This window comes from Callospermophilus lateralis, chromosome 7 (assembly GCF_048772815.1).
Source record: "Callospermophilus lateralis isolate mCalLat2 chromosome 7, mCalLat2.hap1, whole genome shotgun sequence".
Classification (NCBI taxonomy): Eukaryota; Metazoa; Chordata; class Mammalia; order Rodentia; family Sciuridae; genus Callospermophilus; species Callospermophilus lateralis.
Window position 1 is genome coordinate 21,818,349 of NC_135311.1, and position 24,650 is coordinate 21,842,998.

A 24,650-nucleotide genomic window follows, 5' to 3' on the forward strand; every position below is an offset into this window, starting at 1 on the left:
CGTAATGCAGAAGAAATTATGTTGTCCTCATTTTAAAGGAAAGATAAATATGTTTTGGGGATAGCTTTGCCTTTGCATGAAAAACACAGGCATCATATGGCAGAGATTTGATAATGGTTTACTAAATGTAGTATGAATGAATGTAGTGGTTAATAAACTTTCTTGTAGCAACTTTAAAAAAAAAAAAAAAAAAAAAAACACAGGCATTACCTAGATGATCTTTATCTTTATCTTTACCAGTACATCTTCTCCTTTTTTAGCTTCCTCCCAAACCACAGTTCCTTCGGAAGACTATGGAACTGAAAAGCTCCCAAGCTTATTTACGATCAAAGCTCACAAAGGATACCACTTTGCCTGTCACTTTAACTGAATGGAAACTTTTCCGAGCTGGAGAAGTTGCTAACAGGAAAAGGAGAAATCTTCCAAGGGTGAGGACTCCAGTATTTCCATTCTTCATATCTCACTTTGACATTTCCATAAATGAAAATAAACAAGTTATAAACTTCTTTGCTCATGCAAGAAAAGTACATGAGTGGCTTTTACCAGGGTTTCCCTATGGATTTGGAAAACCCAAATTACATGGAATGCTTTCTTCAGTTGCTTTAGCTCTAGTTAAAGCTGCCTGTTTCAGGAAAGCACCAAACTCTCATACAAAAGGACATTCTATCAAGCTGGTTTCAGTGTTGTTCTCACTCATATGCAAAGTAAGTTCAGTTTTGTGCCTGAATTTACAAATTTTTGAGTAATGATGAAGATATGCCATTCATTTGGGACAAAAATTTCCATTCATAGGAGAAAAAAAATGAATGGTTACCTGGGACTGAAAAGTATCAGCAGCCATACTGACTGAAATGACTTACTTCTCCTTTAAAGGAGAAAAGGCAAATGAAATTGAGGTTACTTGTAGATATATTTTCTTTTAGGAGAGACACATAAGAGATTACAGGAATGTATTTTTAAATTCTCTGTGTTACTTCATTCATTCATTCAAGGTGTTTTCAAGATTGACAAAATTCTATGCAGAAAATATTCAATAATGAAGAATCAGATCTTTTAAATATTATTCCTTTCCTTAATCCAGTCTGAATTAGCTGCATGTATTCGTTTAGCACACAATTTTTGTACCTGATTTTAAACAAAAGTCACAGCTGTTTTTTGGCTTAGTGACTCAGATTGGTTCCTTGGGAAATATTCTGTTCCACAATTACTTTAATTCTTCTGATCTGTTTCCTGCCTTTCCTCTTTAAAAATCAGAAGTTTAAAGAACTGCCAGAAGTCCTGCAGTAGCTCTCTCCCCTGGTAGATCATGCTGGAACAACAAAGCAGCCTCCTGCATGGCCCAGAAACAACAGATCATGGTTCATAAGGGGAAATATACAAACACCTAAGGGACGATTCCTAAATCTTGGTAGTAATTGTGTAGTATAGAGTTAAATGACACCACAGGAGATTTTACATTGCTTTCAATTTCATTCCTCAGCTTTTTATGTACTATTAATCTCAAGTACTCAAAGCCTATTCCCTGTCTGATGATGGGTGATAGGATCCAGCTCTTCCTTCACTAGAATTTCCTGAGGTTTTTGAAAAATAAGAAGAGAGAAAATGGTGATGAATTCTTGACTATCATGCCAAAACAGACTATTTGTATTCTACCTGTGGCCTGCCTTGGATTAAATCTTTTCAGGATGTCACACAGGCAGTTTGTTTGGGGAATGTCTTCAGGAACAACATTCCATAAGAAAAGCAGTTTTCATTTATTTCCCCTCTGATGACTCCCGCTGTCCCTGGAAAGGAAACTGCTTTTACAGTTTGAAGATCACTGATCTAGTCCATATGCCTTTTCCCCACCCTTCCTTTCTTTCCCTGCTGTGGGAGCCTTTGTGGGACTGTTTGTTAGATATTGTTTGTGTTAAGTGTGTATAGATTCTGTCATTTCTTAGAATATTCTTTAGTATTTCCTCCAACCAGAAGGTAAATATAGGTGCCTGTCCCTAGCTCATAACCAAAATTTAATTTTTGTTACATTATCTCATATTTCTAGAATACTAGCTTCCTTTCCTTTGTAATATTTGAGTATACTTTAGATTACACTTTTTACATGCACACTAATAATTATGTAATTTTTGGTCTCTATGCCCCCAAAATATGTTTACTCCCATATATCTTTACTGAAGCCTGTAATGATATCTTTTTATTTTGGCTTCTCTTATTTTTTTATAATGGTATTATTTAAAAACAGGCAATTTTTTACTTGAATGGCAACAATAAAAATCTTAAGAGAAGCAACTCACCCAGAAATATGGGAATAATCTGCACATTGGAAGCACATGTTTCTCATATGTTTTTTTCTTGCACTGGTCTGATTCATTGCTTTTTAATTGCCAGAACTGCTGGAGAAACAAAGACAAAAGAGAAAATAGAACATTTTTCTCCAGCAACTTTGTGACTATTATATAATGTCCTTAACAATTATAATTCTGGGCATTAAATATGTTCAATCAGGATTAATATTTAGACATTTAGAATCTAACCAGTTTGGAAATTAATCAGTTCCTCAGTTTAAGTGTCTATTGATCATCTTTTATTCTTTTTCATCCAAATCTCTCTACCTCTCTCTCTCTCTTACACACACACACACACACACACACACGCACACTCTCACACCCTTTTCCAGCAGCAAAGGAGTTATTATTAGGCTGGTGATGTAGCTTAGTGATAGACCACATACCTAGCTTGCACAAGGCCCTTGGTTCAATCTCTAGCGCCACACACACACACACACACACACAAAAAAAAAAAAAAAAAAAGAATTCTTGGGGGCTGGGGTTGTGGCTCAGTGGTAGAACACTTGCCTAGCATGTGTGAGGCACTGGGTTCGATTCTCAGCACCACATATAAACAAACAAATAAATAAAGGTCCATCAAAAACTAATAAAAGTATTTAAAAAAAAAAAAGAATTCTTGGGCTGGGGCTGCAGCTCAGTAGCAGAACACTGGCCTAACACATGTGAGGCAACTCGGTTAGCACCACATAAAAAAATAAATAAAATAATGGCAACTATCAAGAATACAAACAATAATAGGTGTTGGCAAGAATGTGGGGGAAAAGGCACATTCATACATTGTTGGTGGGACTACAAATTGGTGCAACCAATCTGGAAAGCAGTATGGAGATTCCTTAGAAAACTTGGAATGGAACCATCATTTGACCCAGGTATCCCACTCTTCAGTCTATACCCAAAGGACTTAAATCAACATACTACAGTGACGTAGCCACATCAGTGTTTATAGCAGCTCAATTCACAATAGCTAAACTGTGGAAGCAACCTCTATGCCCTTCAGTAAATGAGTGGATAAAGAAATTGTGGTATATATACACAATGTAATATTACTCAGCATTAAAAGAAAATAAAATTATGGCATTTGCAGATAAATGGATGGAGTTGGAGAATATCATGCTAAGCAAAGTAAGCCAATCCCCAAAAACCAGAAGGCGAATGTTCTCTCTGAAAAGTAGATGCTGATCCATAAAGTGGGGAGGGGGCATGGTAAAAATGGAGAAACTTTGACTGGGCAAAGGGGAGGGAGGAGAGTGGAGGGTGCATGGGGGCAGGAAAGATATTGGAATGAGATGGACATAATTACCCTAGGTACATGTATGACTGCACATACTGTGTGACACTATATAGTATACAACCAGAGAAATGAAAAGTTGTACTGCACTTGTGTACAATGAATCAAAGTGCATTCTGCTGTCATATATACCTAATTGAAGTAAATAAATTAATATTAATAAATAAATAATAAATAAATAAAGGCATGCTATCCATCTACAACTTTAAAAAAGCTTACTAATGCATATGAAATAGTTATATAACAGTTTAAAAACATGTGAATTGGACTTGCTTGAGATGTATATTAATGAATGATGGGGGGAAGTTTTTACTCGAACACATATTTGAGAGTCTCCTGATTTTTATGACACAATTCCAAAATAAATTATGATGTTAGTACTCCCAGTAGCAAAGAGTACCTTTGACAGAAGCGCTCTAGGTTTGATTTTAAGTAATATTTCTTAAGAGGACTGAGCTGGGCTCATCTGGAAAGGAGATAACCTTTCCCTTACTTTGATATACGGACTTGGTATTAGAACAGTGTATCATCTAATTGAAGATCATTTTTTAGATTCAAAATTGGAAAATATGAAGAGGGTTTTTATTTATAAAATGGATCTTTCTCTAAATGAGAATCACTAATTATTAATATGTATACTTCACAAGTGTTAGTTTTTTTAATACTTTTTAGTTATACATGAACCCAATACCTTTATTGATTGATTGATTGATTGATTTGATTTGGTGCTGAGGATTGAACCCAGTGCCTCTCACAAACCAGACAAGCACTCTACCACTGAGCCTTAACCCCCCAAGATGTTAGTTTTAACTTGTGTTTTTCTAATCTTTTTTTTTTTTCCTTAGCTTGTATTGAAAATCGATGACATTTTTGAATCTAAGAGAGGGAAGAAGAAGGTAAAGTTACATCCTTACAATGTAAAGGATGTACCTCCCTCAAAAGGTAAGAATTATTTATATTTGTTTCAGCTGTCCATAGCTGTCAATGTAAGAAGGAAGAATTATTGTATGACTTAATATTTGATGTGTATCATGATTTTTGATTTACTTTCCTTTATATCCAATTTAATTATAAACTTCTTTAGAATGAGGATTTTTTTTAAAAAATCCCTTTTATTTAATTCTGTACCAAGTAATAAGTATTGGGTGAATAAGTAAATGAAAAAAATCATAAAACAATGTGATTAACTTTCACAGGCAATTTGAAATAATTATTTTGTAGACCTTTGATTTATAGTTATTTATCAATATAGAACAAGTAGAGAAATGAAAACATTATGTACATCATAGATTGAAGGTATGTGGTACTCAATTTGTAGTCTTTGCATAAATTCAGTAGTTTTATCCAACAGATGCCTAAGTAACACTTATATTGCTTTCATTAAAAAACTTTGAACATCTATGATGAGTTATTAGAATTTTCATAAAAACTCATATGAGGGCTAAGTAGTGATAGAGCACTTGCCTAGCATGTATAGGTCTTGGGTTTTATCCCTAGCACCACAATAAAGAAAAATTCATGTGAGTTTCTTAACTTGGTTGCCTGGCAAGAAATATATAGAATTTAGTAATTTTGTTTATAATATTCATAAGTGAGAAATAGCAGCCAAGTCACACCAGAGGAGAATGTTGATTATTTTTGTAGGCATTTAAAAATAGAAATTTTAAAATTGTTCTTAAAAAACTATTCTACATTCCAACAACTAATTCTCTGGAGACAAAATCCTCTGTGTTACAACTGAAGACTCTATTCTTATTCTGTAATGATTAGGTTCAATCCCAGCACATTAAGAAAAAATATCCCAGCACATAAAACAACAGCAACAACAACAAAATCAGCTGGTTACCGTTTTTAGTGTGAGTTTTCATATTTTCAGAAGCATTTATTAAAACATGTTTGAGTCCTCTCTGGAGAAGAAATGCTTTTGGTTGCTTTTTAATAATAGTTACCATTTATGGGATGAGGTAATAGTTTATTTACAGACTTTACCCTCTTTTGTAACATTAGTATTAGGAGTTGGAGATGATCCATCTAAATGTACAGAGAAGCAGAGCCAGAGGAGGAAGCATAGATTTAAGTCAAGAACTATGGCTCTACAAACTACTAATCCTCTTCTCTTAGCAAACTTAGTTACTCTCAATTTTTGTTATAAATTTTGATTTTTAGCAGTTCAATAACTACCTCTTCTCCATGTATTTCATTATTCTCAATAAGAATATTATCAACAGGTTTTTATTTAATTCAGAACTAGATACACAAAATGGAAACTCTTGCCAGATATTATTTTGAATCCCTTCCCATGTATTATTAGTTTTCTAACCCTGTGTCATACATATTTTTGTTTAATGGATAAAGAAAGAAATTATAAATTACAAATTATGCAAAATATCAAGATCCTAGGGGCCAACCCAAGTGTTTGTAAAACATTATCATTTTCCTTTATTTTATATGTGTGTTTTATCCCTTGTGGATGAGAAGTTTAGTAAATTTACTGTAAGACAAGTTTTGTTTTGAGATCTGGATCTTGTTTTGTTGCCCAGGTTGACCTCAAACTTCTGGGCTCAAGCCATCTTCCTATCTCAGCCTCCCTAGTAACTGGGACTACAAATGTGTGCCACCACACCTAGCTTAAGAAAAATTTGAAGAGTCAAATCCTTAAAAAAAAAAAAAAAAAAAAAAAAAAACTATCTCATTGTTGAAAAGAAGAAAAAAATTATTCAACCGCCTGAATTTCCAAATTCTAGCTCCAAAAAATAAAAAGGAGCAGTCCCTACATTATAATTCTTCCCTAAAAGGTTGTTTTGCCTTTGTGTAGCTCAGCAAAAAAGGGCATTTACCCAGAATCTGTGACTAACTCCAGTTTCTTCAGGGGATTGGAGGAGTTTTTCTCATGCCTGAGGATCTCCTGGCTCCAAGGTCACAGTTCTCAAATTTTCATTTTCCTCCTTAATCTTTTGTCTGCATATGAACAATGTCTATAGAACTGGCTAATTATATATGCCAACTCTGTCAGTACAAGCTAGGGTTTACTCAGTACATTCCAACCTAAACATTTCTTAACATTCAATTTTCTAGTGTTACAAAATGATTTATTGTCCTTCTTCAATTCTGTCATTGTAATTTTGTTTGTTGAAGTCACAGATAAAAAGTGACAACCCGGTACTTTTTGATCCCTATAAATTTCCCTTTTGGTTCATAATCCCCTTAACCTTCACTCACTGTTTTGAAATGATGTCAGCAAAGCCCATAGACATCAGTATATTAGACCCACTTAAATGATCTTTTGTAAGATCTTTTTCCAGCTATGTTGCCTTTTCTTCCTTTCCTCTTTTCTTTCTTTTGAAAAGCTTTATAAGTTCCTAAGAGGTACCCGGTGCTAAGGATACAAACATCTTTTCTACACAAATAGTCTTATAGTGTTCTGACTTTATATGCCTTTCTTAAAAAAAAAAAAAATTTAGTATATTCCAGAGGTCTTTCAGCATCTACACAGAGATCATCATAGTTGTACTGTATTTTCCTATATAGGTATAAAATAATTTTATTGGGGCTGGGGATATAACTCAGTGAGACCCTCAGTTTGATATCCAGTACCATGAAAACAAGAAAAAATATTTATTTAACCTGTATATATTTTGGTTGTTCCTAACATTTTAATTAATATAAATACTTAATATGAGTGTGTTTTCAAACACTATTTGCAACGTGCATCCTTTTGCTTATATTTTTGTATATTTGTAAGAATATATCTTAAAATAAGTTCCTGGACTGGGAATGTGTAGCAGTGGTTAAGTGCCCCTGGTTCAATCCCTGGTAAGTAGTGGACTTACTTGTTCAAAGAAAATATGGATCTAAAATTTCTATAGCTGCTGCCAGATTGTCACACAAACAGATTGTAACAGCTTCTGTTTTTGTGAATAGCATTTGAATATGCCTCTTTTCCCATAATCTTCACCAATACTGATTAAGTTGTTTAAGATTTCTTTTTTGTTGTTGTTGTTAATAAGATGTTTGAAGTTTTGTGTTTTATTTATCATTTTAATTTACTTTCTTCATTTCAAATTTGGGCAGTTTTCTTGTTTATCAATTGTTTATAAATCTTCTACAAATTATCCATTCCTATCCTGTATTCTTTTTCTTCTCAATTTGTAACAACTTGGCTTTATATCTGCAATGTTGATAAATATTTTTCCAGTTTATTGTTCTTTTTTTAGTATACTAATGGGTTTTTGATTAGATAAAAATGTTACAATTGTATATACTCAAACTTGCATATATTTTCGTCTTTGATTCCTAAGCATTGTTTTTCCTGATACATTTAAAGGTTTTCCCTTTCTTTGCATTTTTCTTATTTTGCTTTAGCTTTTTACACATAATCTAGGATTTTGTTTATTCCCCCTGCCCCACCTCTTTGCAAGTTTTGGGATCAAACCCAGGATCTCACATACACTAAGTAAGTGCTTTATCACTGAGCTACATGCCCATCCCTTTTAAACTTTTTTCCCCTCCTCCCTTTGATAAATTGTCTGTGTGCCCTGAATTATGGTACAAAACACTGCCTTGTTGGCTGAGGATGTAGCTCAGTGGTGGAACACGTGCTTAGCATGTGTGAAGTCTTGCATTCAATCTCAGCACCAAGAGAAGAAAAAGAAAATAACAGAAAACAAAACAAAAGCTGGGCTCAGCTATAATCCCAGTGTCTCAGGAAGCTGAGGCAGGAGGGTCTCAAATTCCAAGGCAGCCTCAGCAATTTAGCAAGGCCCTAAGCAACTTAGGGCGACCCTGTCTCAAAAAATTAACAAAAAGCAAAACAAACAAACAAACAAAAAAACCCAACCAACACTTCTTGTGAAAGCAACATAGCTCCTTATCCTCAAGATACATAAAATATGATTGGGAAAAATAAGAACAGTTCAAAGCAGCTTGAGGACCGTAAGAATTCAGAGTAAAGGGAAAATCTGTATGGGCTAGAGGTTGTTGAGGCTTCATAAAAGAGGTAGACTGTTACTTCTTAAACTTGGTAATCTCTCTCTCAAAACTCTCCCACATTTTTTATTATTCTAAATTCATAATTGATTAGTATTGAGATTTTTGTTTAGACAGCTCAGTATTGTTCTCCCTTTGATACTTTATTTGGAATATACAAATAAAGAGTTGAATGTAAAATTAGAATCCACTCTGAACTAAACTTATTAAAACTAGTCAGAAAGGCCAGGTGAGGTAGCAAAAACCTGTAATCCCAGCAATTCAGGAGGCTGAGGCAGGAGGATCACAAGTTTGAGGCCAGCCTCAGCAACTTAGCAAGGCCCTAAACAACTTAGTGAAACCCTGTCTCAAAATAAAAAATAAAAGAGCAGAGGATGGATCTCAGTGATAAAGTACATCTAGGTTTAATCCCTACCACCAAAAAAGTACCACAACAAAACTAATCAGAAAGGTGGTCAATGCCCAGAATTAGAGATAGGAAGGGAACAGAGGAGTGAAACAAAGGAAGATGTAATACAGCAGTTTCTTCTCTGAGCCTTTTAAGATATCCCCTTCATAGGGCTGGGGATGTAGCTCAGTTGGTAGAGTGCTTGCCTTGCATGCACGAGGCCCTGGGTTCAAACCCCAGCACCACCAAAAAAACAAAAAAGATATTCCCTTCACTTAACCACTGACCAACTGAGGTTGGAAAATATTAAGTGGAAAATTCTAAGAAAAAAAAATTCACAAGTTTTAAACTGAGCACCATTCCAAGCAGGTAGTGAAATCTCAAGCTGTCCCTCTCCTTCCTGCCCACAAGGTGAATCATCTGTTTGTCCAGCCCTCTACTCTGGGTACACTACCCATCTGTTAGTCAATCAGTAGCCTCTGGGTTATGAGATCAACTGTCCTTGGATCACAGTGCTTATGTTAAGTCATCCTTACGTAGTAGCCTAATGATACATCACAGCGCCTACCTCATTCTCCTCACTTCATCTCATCACATAGACATTGTGTCATCTTACATCTTACAATGTATTATAATATATTGCTATATAGTATATTCACATTTTTATTATAGTATATTGTTAATTTCTTACTATGGATTAAGTTTTCTCTTAGAATGTATGTACAGGAAAAAATACATATATATAGGATTCAGTATTGTCCACAATTTCAGACATCCACTGGGGTGTCTTGGAACATATCCCCTGCAAATAAAGGGGAACAACTATATTCTCCACTACATATTCATTCTCTCTCTCTCTCTCTCTCTCTCTCTCTCTCTCTCTCTCTTTTGATACTGAAATTTGAACCCAGACACTTTGCCACAGAGGTACATCCCCGGTCCTTTGTTAAATTTTTAATTTTGAGACAGGGTCTCTAAGTTGCTGAGGCTGGTCTCAAACTTGTGATCCTCCTACCTCAGCCTTTCCAGTGGCTGAGATAATAGGCAGGTACCACTAAACCCAGCTTTACTGTTTCTCTTTTGACAACTGTCCTAACGTGACATAACTAAGTGGTTTAAAGAAAGGCTTAGCATCTTATTCCTAAAATTCAAGTCCCCAGGTTTCTGGAGGTTTTATATTGTTCTCATTCTCATGTACTTCCTACTATTGTACAATACAAATGGAATCGCTTCCTCTCTTTTCAGGTGAAACCAGTGGGAACGAAAGTGATGCTGAATATCTGCCAAAGAGTGAGTGAGTCAATGGGGTGCTCCCTTTCTTGTGATGATTCTGGTTGTGGGTGGAGTGGCACCACCTGCCTTTGTGATTAAGCATGATTTTCCCCACATGAAGTTTTATTTTGTAGGTGATTTCTTCATTTTTAGAACCTGTTGCAATTTGGAGAACTGAACAGTACACCATCGGTCATTTACAGCATTAGAAATCTCCCATAGTGGAGTGAAGTAGACCAACATGGCTCTTAGGATGGAATATTCTTAGGGGAACAGCAGAGAGCTGCATGTCTAGACATATCTACAGTAGTTTCGTGGCAGCCAAAACAGAGTATGTGAGTCACCTGCTGAGACAAATACCTAGTGTCAAATATCTGCTTTTTTCATAGTAACTCAAGTATACTTATTAAGTGACTCTAATATCTCTGACATTGAAAAAGGACACATTTATCTATTTTCATGGGCACTTATATTCCAAATTATTATGCTGTTTACTTTATGTTAGAGTACAGAATGCATGATGCATTCCTGGCACTGTTTGTCCAAGCATTTCATGGTACTCTGTGTCTTCATTTAATGCACTGTCAAAGCAAGCTCTTTACTTCCTGTTTAACTACCTGAAACTTGGGCTTAGAAGAATAAGAGATGTAAATTATCAAAGCTGAGTACAGGGTAGTTCCAAGTCTGATACTCTAATCTTATGATTAATAGTCTTATGCTCCTTCTACTCTCCTGAATTGCTTCAGGTATTTCATTCTGAAGCCTAACTGAAGATGAAACTTAAAGCATCATCAGATTCAACCTTGGTGTGTAAGGATGACTAATTTAGTGCTATTGCTAATGAGAAACAGGACCTAAAATTGGCCTTAACTTGAACTCAAACCTTTGGGGTACATAAAGCTTTGCCTAGAACACTAAATGTATTGGATAATTAATTCTAAGGAGCCATTTCTAGTGGTACTTTTTAAATGTCTTTAGTATTTTAATCTACAGTGTAACTTCTTTTTTATCTTTTTTAAACTTATTTTTATTTTGTTCTTTTTAGATGTACATGACAATAGAGTATTTTTTGACATATTATATATATATGGAGTATAACTTCCCATTCTTGCAGTTGTACATGATATGGAGTTACACTGGTCATGTATTCATATGTGAACATAGAAAAGTTACTTTCTTTCCTGTTCCCATCCACCACCACCCTTCATTCCTCTTTGTCTAATCCAATGAACTTCTGTTCTTCCCTTCACCCCCTTATTGTGTTAGCATCTCTATATCAGGGAGAACATTGGGCCTTTGGTTTTTTGTGATTGTACAGTGTAACTTCTTTTAGGGAAGAATGCATCATATCTCAAAAAGACAAGTTAGAGGCTAAGTCCTTTGGTCAGTCACTCAGAATGACACAGAAACAAATTTCTGGAGTGTGCAGATTCTTTCTCCTGCAAACGCACCACCCAAATTATTAAAAATTCAGAGATAAATGAGAATAGAAAATAGATTCTATCCAGTTGGGGTGGTATATACTATTTATTTGCCATGTACTATTTAAATAGTATGCTTCCAAAATTTCATTCTTTTGAGGAATAGCTTTTTAATATGGATGTATTCTTCCACTTCATTATTTTCCTCTTGAATTTAACACCATTTATTGATATAAAAATATATCCATTATTAGTAACATGTACCAAGGAAAGAAGGGAAAAGGACATTTCTTCAATGTGAAAATAACTTGTTTCAGGGGCTGGGGATGTGGCTCAAGCGGTAGCGCGCTCGCCTGGCATGCGTGCGGCCCAGGTTCGATCCTCAGCACTACGTACAAACAAAGATGTTGTGTCCACCGAGAACTAAAAAATAAATATTAAAATTCTCTCTCTCTCTCTCTCTCTCAAAAAATAAAAATAAAAAACTAAAGTTTAAAAAAAAAAAGAAAGAAAAATAACTTGTTTCAATTTTATCAAACTAATCCCTCGTACTTGTGCTCTGTAAGACTTGGTTCTTTCATCAGGTATTCCCCTCCCCCTTGATTTCCGGGCATTCCCAGCAGTGGCGTCTATTGTTTTCCATGTATTCTGGTGTGCTGCCCTACGATAGCATAGTGTGTGTTGGACATACATAGCATATCAGTTGGGATATGCAATGTCATTCTCTCTGCTGGCAGGAAGTGGAGTGGGGTCCCTGGGCACTTGTAAGGGTCTGCACTTTTTCCCTGAATGTGTCAATCCTAATAGGTGTAGGTGTGTGTGTGTTTGTGTGTGGCACATATTGTTTAGTCAGTGTGCATTCAGCAGTGAACCTGTGAAGATTGGTCCTGTGTGGGTCATGACCTTGGGACTAGAAGGTCTCAGGGGAAAACCCTTTCTCTGTGGTTTTATTACAGATCGCCACAAACGCTTAGCACAATTGCAGCAGTCTTCCAAGAGGAATCCTCACTACCAAACCTTGGAGCGGGATCTTATTGAATTGCAGGAACAGCAGCTGTTTGAACTGTTTGTGGTGGTGTCTCTACAGAAGAAGGCATCAGGAATAAGCTACATTCCCCAGGTCATACAGCAGTTCCCTAGCAAGGTAGGTACAAGGAGGCCAAGAAGCATTCAGGAAGGTTCCTGCATGCCATGTATATTTATTTCCTTTCTTTTTGTTTATTGTTATCTCGACCAGCTTTTATCATACTTATAGGATCTGGTAAGCGACTTTGATGACATCTTTCACCAGGCATAAACTATAAGCAAATGGAAATTGGGGGAGAATTAGTTCTTTCTCCAAGTTAGATTTTTTATTTTTAGCTTCACCATTTAGTAACAAAGCTTCAATTTTCTGATCTCTAATAAGAGGCAGAATAGTGTGTTGCTTGATAGCTTGGACTCTGAGCCAACACTGTATTTGCCATCTGTTAGCCCAATGCCTTTGAGCAGTTTCTTAACCTTTCCATGCCTTGGTTTCTTCATTTGTAAAGTAGGCATAATCATAATGGTATTTACCCCTTTGAGATATAGTAAGTTTAAATGAGCTGATTTATATAAGGCACTTAGAACAGTGTCTGACATGCAGTGAACTCTATATATTGTTATCCATTATTAGTAAGAATTTAATGAGATAATATAAGTAAAGTGCTTAGTGCAGTTCCTGACACAAAGAATGTACTTAATAGATGATAGCTGTTATTAAAGCTATTATTTGGTTCACTCTACTTTAAAAAAAAACCAATTCATTCATTTAATTAAATATTGTACCTGCTGTTTGCCAGGATTAGATGATGGGAGTGCAACTGAAAAAGGCTTTCTTAGTCTGTGCTCTCAGAGAGCCTTTTGAGCCTGTGAGAAAATTAACCCAAGCACATGTGTTTCCTTCCTTCCTTTTTTTTTTTTTTTCCTTTCTTTCTGGTTCTTTTAGTATTTTTATAAAAATGATATCAATAACTTTTGTGGCTGAGCACAGTGGTGCATGCTTGTAATCCCAGTGACTTCAGAGGCTGAGGCGGGAGATCACAAGTTCAAAGCCAGCCTCAACAACTTAGCAAGGCCCTAAGCAACTTAGTGAGACCCTGTCTCAAAATACAAAGGGCTGGGGTTGTAGCTCAGTGGTGAAGCACCCCTGGATTTGATCCCCAATAACAGCAACAAAAAAAAAAAAAACCCAAACAACTTTTGTTGCAGGTGTTTAAAAATATTCCAGTTGGATGCAGTGGCCCAGCCACTCAGGAGGCTGAGGTAGGAGGATGGCAAGTTTGAGGCCATCTTGGAAACTTAGCAAGAAACTGCCTCAAAATAAAATAAATTAAAGGACTGGGGGCAGGCTGGGGATGTGGCTTAAGTGGTAGTGCGCTTGCCTAGCATGTGTGAGGCACTGGGTTCGATTCTCAGCGCCACATAAAAATAAAATAAAGACATTTGTGTCCACCTAAAACTAAAAAATAAATATTTTAAAAAGTTTTTTAAAAAAAGGACTGGGGGCATAGCTCAGTGGTAGAGCACTTGCCTAGCATGTGAGAGACCCTGGGTTTAATCTCTAGTAGCTCAAAAAAAATCAAATTTCAGGGGCTAGAGATGTACCTCAGCCTCTACCCAAATCAAATTTCACATACAAATCTGTATTTCTGCCTTGTTATGTAAATTGGAAAAAGTAGCAACACTAAGCCTGCATTCCAAAGTGGCAGGAATTGACTGAAACCGAGTAAAGAGCAAGACTTCATGGGCCAGTGTAGTCTATAAGGCCCCTCACTCAGGAGGGCCCTCTGAGGGGGATTTAGTGCTCTGTAGTCACCATCTTGAATTGCTTAATAATTTTATCTTTGAATTTGTGTTTATTATTAATTGAAGTCTGATAGGACAGTTGGACTTGTGCCAAGGACATTTTGTTTTTTTGTTGTTGTTGTTGTTTTTGTTTTTTTGAGGTACTGGGGATTGAACCCAAGGCCCCTTTACCACTGAGTTACATCTTCAGCTCTTTACATATATATATTTTTTTCTTTTTTTTGAGATAGTTTCTTTTTTTTTTTTTAAAGAGAGAGCGAGAGAGGAGAGAGAGAGAGAGAGAGAGAGAGAGAGAGAGAGAGAGAGAGAATTTTTAATATTTATTTTTTAGTTATCGGTGGACACAACATCTTTGTTTGTATGTGGTGCTGAGGATCGAACCCGCGCCGCACGCATGCCAGGCGAGCGCGCTACCACTTGAGCCACATCCCCAGCCCGAGATAGTTTCTTACTAAGAATCCCAGGCTGGCCTCAAACTTGTGATCCTCTTACCTCAGCCTCCTGAGTAGCCTCAATTACTGGTGTGTGCCACTGTTCCCAGCTTGTACCAGGGTCTTAAAGCTTCAGTTCTTTGGTCTCACCTCCTGTTGCCCTCCTGGGGTGGGTTTACTGGATCCTGTCTGACTTCCTTTACATCCCAGTAGAGTGACTGCTGCCCTCTTCTGTCCCTGGCAGTGACTTGAGCATAGGCATGGGGGAGGGTGGGCTCAGGCAAGCATTCCTCTGCAGCATCTCTATGCAAAGCATGGGGGCAGTTTTTCCTGCCTTGCCCTGGGCTGGTAGGGCCACATGTCTTCAGTGGATGACATCAGTGGAAGCAAGCCTTTTCCAAGTGTGGAAAGTACCAAGTATCCAAGTACCAAGCACATCCCAGTATGGAGACTGTAACCCCTGGGGGTTGCCCAACTGCTTTTGGTTAAAATGGTGGCCCCATGGTCTGCTGCTGGCGAAGGTGGAAACCCAGCAGAGGGTCTCAAAATAAAAAGTAGGAAAGGGTTGGGGATGTGGCTCAGTGGTTAAGCAACCGTGAGTTCAATTCCCAGTACCAAAAAAAAAGAAGAAGTTATCCCTTTAAAAAGGACATTTACTGACTCTCCAGCTTATTACTTGCACCACTTCTCATTTATCTGCTGATTCTCTTTGAGACTTTGGATTTATAACCCTGAGTTACGTGTTTCACTAAAAAAATTAGTGAAACACAACTGTACTGGAATCTAAGAACTATTTTTCTGCATGGATTCTTATTTTTTAAATGCCTCAACAATATCCCTACAGTGAATAAATCCATAATTTCTCATAAGTTTAATTTCTCATAAAATTCCTTCACTTAGCCTGAAAGCACAAAGTCATAGCATTGTTTAATAAAATGCACTATAATATATAGGCTAAAATAAGGTTATCTAGATAGCTTGATATCAAGTTTGCCACTAAGAGGAGCTTAATTATTTTTCCTGGTTTCAGTTAGTCTTACAATTGGAAAGGGAAAGCTAAGTGTGAATTAAGAAACTCAACCAGATAAGGACACAGTTAATTCTGGCAGTGATTCAGGAACATCTCTAACTCTAAGTAAGTCACTTACCATCTTTGTGCTGTAGGCATTCCCAGTTATAAGACCTGATCCTTTTGGATTTTGTTGTGGAAATCTTGGATGATAATGATTGTGGAAAGTATGTTCATATTTTAACAATGTAAAAATTAAAGGTTATGATACAACTATATTTTTATTAGTTCCTTCTTTCCTTCCTTCCTTTTTGTGGTGCTGGGAATAGAACTCAGGGTCTTGAACAAACTGGGCAAGTGCTGTCTCACTGAACTCCATTCCCAGCCCTGATGTTTTTCTGTTTTTAAGAGCTTGATATTAATAATCTAAAAGTAATGTGATAATTGGACTTATGTGCTTATTTTTATAGAGGACAGGTAGTACTAGTTTCTAAATGTCTTTTGGTTTAACTAAATTTAGACTGTCTTTTAAAATGCAATGCCACTTTTACACAAGATACTTCCATGGTAAAATTTTACAGGAAGTTGCAAACCAGTAATTAGGTAACAAAGATTATATGCTAAGAGAAATGATTATATATGGGATGAATTCTAAAAATAGCATTTTTCTAAATAACATTCATCTGCCTTCTCAAAGCACCCTTGATGATTGATCAGAGGATGTCTTGAGATGACTAGGTTTTTGCTATTAGTAATTTTAGAGAATGAGTCTCTGACTCATAAAAATACTGGGTTTCTACTAGTGTGTGAATCCTGAATTAAGAGTCTGTTTCTAGATAAGAAACTATTTGTAACCACTTTTTTTACACTAGATTATAGGATCTCCACAAGCACCATTTCTGTGTAAAAATAGGATTCTTTATTCTTAGTAACTGTTCTCAGTGCATCTTCCGTGATTCTCGGTCTTGGCCTTCCTGTTTTGTTAAGCACAAAACCACACTGAGACATTTGCTCAGGCTTATCAGACATCTCTTTTCCTGAGACCAGGCTGAGTTTTTATTTCTAGTCTCTACTTTCATAGAATAATGTCACCTATGTTATTATCTTTTTCAGGGTGATCATGGCTTTAAGCAATCCAAAGACACTGAAGAGAGGCTCAAAGTTATCCCAAAATTTTGTTTTCCTGATTCGAAGGACTGGGCACCAACCTCAGAACTAAAGAGGTGAATGGGATACTTTATCTGATTTCTATTTGTTGGGATTGCCAAAACAGAACCAGAGTATTTGAGAAATGGGTAGAACTAGGGATAAAGCTTTGTGAACATTGTGGCAGACCAAGGATACAGTGGGAGGAAAGGAAGAAACAGAATCAGAACATTTCCTATATGGGACTTGAAAAGGAAAAAGGAAAACAGGGGCTGGGTGTGTAGCCCAGTGGTAGAGTGCTTGCCAAGCACATGTGAGGCACTGGGTTTGATCCTCTGCAGTACATCAAAATAAATAAATAAAATAAAGGTATTGTGTTCTTATACAACTGAAAATATTTTTAAAAAGAAGTTTTTTTTAAAAAAAAAAAGAAGACAGTAATTTCAGGGTCAAAGAGAAAACAAGTTTGAAGGTCTCTTTGGTTTGTTGGTTTTGATGAAGAAAATAGTTCTACCTTACATACAATAAGGAATGGCCCAGAGTGCACAGGAAATGAAAAGTCTTGGTCTTTGGGACTCTAGTCCTAGAAACAAAGATAAAAAAGACAATGTTCTCATCTTGTTTCTTTTTCAAGTGGATAAAAAAGCCACAGCCTAGATTATACCATCCCCCCTGTGGAACTTGTATTGAGGGAGGCTACAGTTTGTGAGGTGTGGGTGTATTTAAGAAGGGAAGAATTAAAGAGGAAATTGCATGTTTTTGTTGGTTTCTTTGGTGGTACTGGGGTTGAACTCAGGTGTGCTGTTATCACTGAACTACATCCCAATTATTATTATTATTATTATTATTATTATTATTATTATTATTTGAGATAGGGTCTCACTAGACAGCCAAGACTGGCCTTGAACTTCCTATTCTCCTGCCTCAGCCTCCTGCATCATCACTAGGATTGGCATGTGCATTGTGCCTGGTAGAAATTATCATTTTTAATTAATAAACCATTATCATCTCTGAATTCTGCTTATAAATAGATATAACTGCCTTATTCAGAATTTTAATTATTAAGCCAGGTGGGACTGCAACTATAGTCCCAGATACTTGGGAGGCTGAGGCAGAATTGTTTGAACCCTGGATTTTGAGACTGGCCTGGGCAATGTAGTGAGACCTCATATCAAAAAACCCCAAAACACATAAAAAAGAACCCTGTAACTATTAACAGTGCTTTTTAGGTTGAAAATACTTAAGTGAGCCATGTCACATGCCAGTGGCCTGCTACATGATAGTCTCAGCTGTTACCTAAGTGGCCCTGCCCTGCCTCCAGACTTGGCAGGGCTCTCATAGCCAGTTTAGCCTGATTATGCTCTCTATCTCAGCCGTAAGCTTCGGTACTCTAGTGCTGTCCGTGGCAGCACTAGCCACACAGCAGTTTCTTTCAGATTGGTCTGGCTTTTTCCCCTAGGTTAAGATGTTTATTCCAGAATGTTTAGAAAATATGGAAGAGTAAATAAAAAGAAGAAATTAGAAATCACTGTCAATCTGGTTACTGAGAAATAATCACTATAATACTTTGGCATATTCTTTTCTAATCTTTATTTTTGGCCATATGTAAATCTATATTCATTATTTAAACGTGGACCTCTTGATTATTACTGAGTTTCTTTCTTAGGCATCTTTGGGTCCTTTTCTTTTTGTAAATTATCTATGTATGTCTTTTGCCCATGTTTCTAATGAGGAATTGATATTAATTTTTTAATAATTATTTTATTTATGTGTTTTTGTATTTTTATGTGGTGTTAAGGATCAAACCCAGTGCCTCACATATGCTAGGCAAGCTCTCTGCCACTGAGCTATAGCCCCAGACTCTCCTATTAATTTGTATGGATTAAGGATTTTTTTTTTTCTATTACTGTTCCATGTAGCCTCTCACAGCTAAATAGAAGAATTTGCAAGAGAGAAATGGCATATTGAAATCCTTTATCACTTACCTGTATATTTGACTAAATTGGACATTTAGTAAAATGAAAATGGATTGATTCATAGCTAGATTGCATAAATAAAAAATTAGAAGGGACAACAGCACCAATAGCATATCCTACACCTATTTGCTTACTCCAGTACAAGGCAAGACATTCTCAAGGCCTGGACATTCCTCAGGAGGAGTGTGACTTGAAATAAATGTAATATTAATGCTTCCTTTAATATCACAAATGACTGCTGTTGAACCCTAATTTTCAATTGTTTGTTCCATGAGGAATGTCATAAGCAGTTGTTTTTATCTCAGAATAACTATTGGCTATTTTTTCAGTGAAACATTTTCCTTTGTCTTGACTGGTGAAGATGGAAGTCGGTGGTTTGGTTACTGTAAGAAGCTGTTGGTAAGTACCAGATTTGTGTTAGTGAGTTGGTCAAAGAATAATAGATAGACTTCAGAAACACTATCTCTAGATGTGTCTGAGGACTACTCAGTGATCTGTATTTAAAAGAAATTGTATTAAGTGTACATAACAACAGCAAGATGGAGATTAGCCATGAATAAAATTTATGTGTTTAGTTAGTTTTAGAATAGAAAGAATAGAATAGAAAGGGTATGGATTTTTTTTAAAAATTTATTTGTTGGGCTGGGGTTGTAGCTCAGTGGTAGAGTGCTTGCCTTGCATACATGAGGCCCTGGGTTCGATCCTCAGCACCACATAAAAATAAATAAATAGAAATAAAGATATTAAAAAATTTATTTGTTTATAATAAAGTAACTTCTAACATAGTGGCTGAATATCAGTGTGGATATATTTGAGGAATGGAGTACAAGGAGCCAATCAATGGAGCTTTGAGTTACTCACCAGCCATTTGAGGGCTTTCTTATAAGTGCTTACACTTAACTTAGAGTAAATTATGCTGTCATTTTTAGAATACATCAAGCTATCATTTTTGGCATTTTTCCTATCTTTCAGTGTTCACTAAAGATAAGACCCTTAGATCCTTCTCTGTATGAACTTACTTAGTTAAAAGAAGCTGGACACAGTGGTGCATGCCTGTAGGCTAGCTGCTTGAGAGGCCGAGGCAGGAGCATTGCTTGAGCCTAGAAGTTTGAGGCCAGCCTAGGTGAAATAGTAAGACTCATGTCACAAAAAGAATATTAATAGTGAGAATTAGTAAAGACTTGTGCTGCTTGATTTTTGTTGTCTTTGTTGCTTTTTCTTTTAGCCAGAAGGCAAAGGAAAGCGACTCCCGGAGGTCTACTGCATGGTTAGTCGCCTAGGCTGCTTCAATCTTTTTTCAAAGGTGAGTGAAGAATGGACTCTCTGAAAATTGATATCCTTTCTGCTCTCCAAGAAAGTTTTGTTGCTGATGACTTCATTGAGAAACACTAAGACTTTGACAAATTATTTTAGAAAGGTTCCCCATAGGGGCTGTGGGTGTAGCTGTATTATTCTCATTTTGGTTTGCTAAAACTCAATTTTTAAAGACTATGGCCTGAAGCGTCTCCTTTCTTCTCTCATGTTTTTCCTAGACCCCAAATTGCAGGATATCATTTTCAGTGTTACCGTCTTTGCCCTTTCCTTAGTGAAATGAAAAGGGACTCATCTTCTAAAAATAATCTGATTTGTCAGTAAATTTTCTTAGGATTGTAAAAAAACCCTCAACAGATATGATGCTATAATGAAATTTTATTGCTTTCAGAAGCTTATCTATCGTAAATTCAGATATATACACCAAGTTTGGCAGTTCCGACAATAGGAAGGATTCTTTTATCTTTGAACTGAGCTCAAAATAAAATAACATACATTACATGTATAGATTCTGGATGAAGTAGAGAAGAGAAGAGAAATGTCTCCTGCCCTTGTTTATCCATTCATGCGAAGTGTCATGGAAGCTCCTTTCCCAGCTCCTGGACGTACCATCACAGTTAAGAGCTACCTCCCTGGAGCTGGAGATGGGGTAAGTTAGCTCATTTTGAAAAGATTTCATAGCTAACAGAGAGCAGGCCTTGTACTATAGGGAGAGTTTCCAGGAACTTAAAGAAATAGTTTCCCCTTTTCATAAACTGTAAATAATATTTTTATTCCCATAAAGCACTGGAAAATATCCAATTGTTTTGAAATAGTTGAACCTCAACCCAAGACCCAAAGTAATCCTAGATTAGATTAGATCCCACTGTAGTGACAATTTCAGTGCGATAAATGATGATTATCCATGTTATTTTCAGATGGAATAAAGTTTTGACCAGAAATTTATAGCAAAAAAAAAAAAAAGCTATAGGATCTTAGGATTAGTGTAGACAATTTCACAAACACTTTGTAGCAGACCCTCTTTCTGGAACTTAACTTGTAAAAGAATGAGAGTATCTATTAGTGTTGCCATTATGGGTTGTTTTCCAACATCAGCTTTCCTGATTCAAGTTCTTGCATTTCAGTCAATTGAACTCTGCCGACCACTGGATTCAAGGTTGGAACATGTGGACTTTGAATGCCTTTTTAAGTGTCTGAGCGTGTGTCATCTCATCCGAGTCTGTGCTTCTCTCCTCTTAGAGCGGAGGGTAATATTTGTTGCTAACAGCCTAAGGTAAGAAATAAATGAAAAATGTTAGTTTACCTTGGTGCTTGTTCTTTTGTTTTTTTACATTTCTTCATTTTTTGCTGTTGTTCTTTCTATTTTAAAACTTAGGCATATTAAAAAAAAATCTAAAATAAGCCTCTCAGTTACCTAATGCTGTAGAGACATGAATGATTCCAAATGCTAACTAGATAGCCATTTACATTAGTCTATAACAATGATATTTTTGGGTTAATAGATTTCCTTTCAAAATGAATTTTTGCTTAAACTGTCATTAAAGATTTGTATTACCAGTCTGGTTCTTGCCTGTGGTTCTCATCTATTTGAGAAAGTAAGGCAGGAGGATCACTTGAGCCCAGGACTTCAAGGCTAGCCTTGACAACATAGCAAGACTCAACTCTCAAACACCAACTACAAAAATTTAAAAAAATTAGTATTGCTTTTCTATTTGCACACTAATTTTTAGCTTGATAATTTTGGGGGAACATTTATATAATATAATATCAATATCTATCTATCTATATATATATATATATTGATATTGATATTGATATATAATATCAACATAATAGGTTGATATTAAATATTTTCAGTAAATTAAAATTTTGAATAGAATGGCAAAAATTAATGAGTATTCATCAAGTTGTAACCAGCCTCTGTTTGTAATTCTTGAACATAATGTCTGGAACACCTTCCCTGGGTTGCTCTGAGTGTAACAACATTTGCTTTCTCCTCTGTCTAGCACCCTGTCGAAATGTGGCCATGCTGTGGTTGCTACACTGTATCCATTCACCTGGCAGCACACCTACATCCCGGTCCTGCCAGCATCTATGATTGACATTGTGTGCTCGCCCACTCCATTCCTCATTGGAATCTTGTCTTGCTCCTTACCACAGCTCCAGGATCTACCCATTGAAGAGGTAAGATGGAATAAGTGGCACCTGTGAAAAATCTGAGAGCACTGACAAATGAAACTAAGTGCTCTTGAAAAATGGTAGAATTATTAATATATTATGCTGTCATATTTAAGTCAAATACAAAAACTACCCTTGGTTAACTTTAAAAATTGTTTCAAATATAATAAGATTGATTATATATGTATCTATAAGTGCCCTAAACAAAATACACAGCACAGTGAATTATCACAGAGTGAATGAACACTTCCATAACATGGAATTGGAACGGAATGTCACATTCTAGTAATGGAGTTAGTGTCAGCACCCTAGAAATCTCCAGCATGCCTTCTTCTAATCTCTGATCCCTTCCCCATTCCACACAAAAGGTCACCACGATCTTGACTTTTATAGTATTCATTTACTTGGGTTTTTTCATAGGCATGCATCCTTAAACAGTATAATACAGCTTTGCTTATTTTTAATCTTGATATAAATGGATTCATATAGTATAGTTTTTGTCTGGCTTCTTTTGCTCAATATTTTATGTATCAGATTCATTCATATTAATGAGTTTAACATTAGTTGGGTCATTCAGATTGTGTATTGTATTCTATTGTGTGAATTGACCACAATTTTCTTATCCATTCTATAGTTGATGAACATTTGAATTGTTTTCCGCTTGACGTTATTATGAATAATCCTACTATAGACATTTTTACACATGACCCTTGGCACACACATGCATTCAGTCATGTGGGTATATGCTTGGAAATTCAATTACTTGGAAATTGAAGATATGGTAAGCATATCTTCAGCTTCAATAAATAAAGTAAAACTGTTTACCAAAATAGATTTGCCAATTTAAACTCCCTCCAATAGTGTATGAGAGTTCCTATTGCTCCATGTCCTTGTCAACACTATCATCAGTCTGTATAATTTAATGTTATCTGGTGGGTAGGTAATATTCTTCTCATTTTAGTTCAATTTACATTCCTTGATTATTTTCAGGATATGTTTACTGGCTATCTGAATATCAACTTTTATAAAACGTATTGTCTATCTTTCCACTGGATTACTTATCCTCTTACTGCTTTTGTAAGGTGGCTGTATGTGTGGTGCTAGGGATGGAACCCAGGGCTGCACACACGCTAAGTGGCACTCCACCAGTGAGCTACACCCCCAGCTTTGATGTGTTTTTATATTCTGGAAACCAGTATCTTTGAGGCTTGCCTTTTCACTTTCCAAAATGATGTGTGTTTTTTGTTTGTTTTCTTTTTTGTTTTGTTTTTATCCCTCGACCCTGTTCCCATACTGGGGATTGAACCCAGGAGTGCTTTACCACTGAGCTACATCCCCAGCCCTTTTTAGTTTTCATTTTTGAGACAGAGTCTTGCTAATTTGCTTAGGGTCCTGCTAAATTGCTGAGGTTGGCCTCAAACTTGGTGATCCTCCTACCTTGGCCTCTGAGTTGCTGGGATTACAGGTGTGTGCCACTGTGCCCATCTAATCCACCTGGTATTTTTACTTTTTTGTATACAATGTAAGGTAGGGTCATTTCATTTTTCCCCCTCTTGGTATGGATAACCACCTGTGCCAGTACCACTTATTGAAAAGACTGTTCTTACCCTACTAATCTGTTGCCTTAACCCTTTTTAAGTCTCTTTTAGTCTATAAATATGCATGCATTATTATTAATAGTTTTGCAATCTGTTGTTTTGATGGATTAATTTAAATGGGCTACAACTTCAAGACAATTCTGTTTGAAATTGTTCTCACCCCTCCTGATCTAGCAGTGCCTAATGTATTTGCCTGTGAATGTGTCTCTGGTTAAACTTGCCTGACTCCTTTATTCCATAGGTGCTGATAGTTGATCTCTGTGCAGACAAGTTCTTACAGGAGGTGAGTGACAAGGAGGTGATTACATGTTTGGGATATAGAATTCTCTGTAGATAATTAGACAGAAAATATGTGAAAGTACTTAGAGAACATGACTCAGCCAAAAGTTTTAGTTCCTACCCACACTTGAATTGACATTGTGGCCACTCAGACAAGATTGACCTGAAAATTTTTGGTGTAGGTTTATAGCTA

General features: G+C 36.3%; 1 protein-coding gene and 1 non-coding gene across 3 annotated transcripts in view; both read left to right on the forward strand.

The window, feature by feature from the left end:
- Dennd2c (DENN domain containing 2C) overlaps window positions 1-24,650 on the forward strand; it is a 79,483-nt gene that overhangs the window by 43,676 nt on the left and 11,157 nt on the right. For both annotated transcript variants that reach the window (XM_076862897.1, XM_076862898.1), the window contains exons 5-15: window positions 261-428; window positions 4,479-4,575; window positions 10,253-10,297; window positions 12,657-12,844; window positions 17,083-17,192; window positions 19,421-19,490; window positions 20,317-20,394; window positions 20,911-21,051; window positions 21,527-21,675; window positions 22,409-22,586; window positions 24,420-24,461. In XM_076862897.1, coding sequence (XP_076719012.1) covers window positions 261-428; window positions 4,479-4,575; window positions 10,253-10,297; window positions 12,657-12,844; window positions 17,083-17,192; window positions 19,421-19,490; window positions 20,317-20,394; window positions 20,911-21,051; window positions 21,527-21,675; window positions 22,409-22,586; window positions 24,420-24,461 — 1,266 coding nt within the window. The remainder of the gene's footprint in view (window positions 1-260; window positions 429-4,478; window positions 4,576-10,252; window positions 10,298-12,656; window positions 12,845-17,082; window positions 17,193-19,420; window positions 19,491-20,316; window positions 20,395-20,910; window positions 21,052-21,526; window positions 21,676-22,408; window positions 22,587-24,419; window positions 24,462-24,650) is intronic.
- Window positions 9,183-9,255, forward strand: Trnaa-ugc (transfer RNA alanine (anticodon UGC)). The gene has a single exon. It is a non-coding gene; the product is annotated as a tRNA-Ala (tRNA).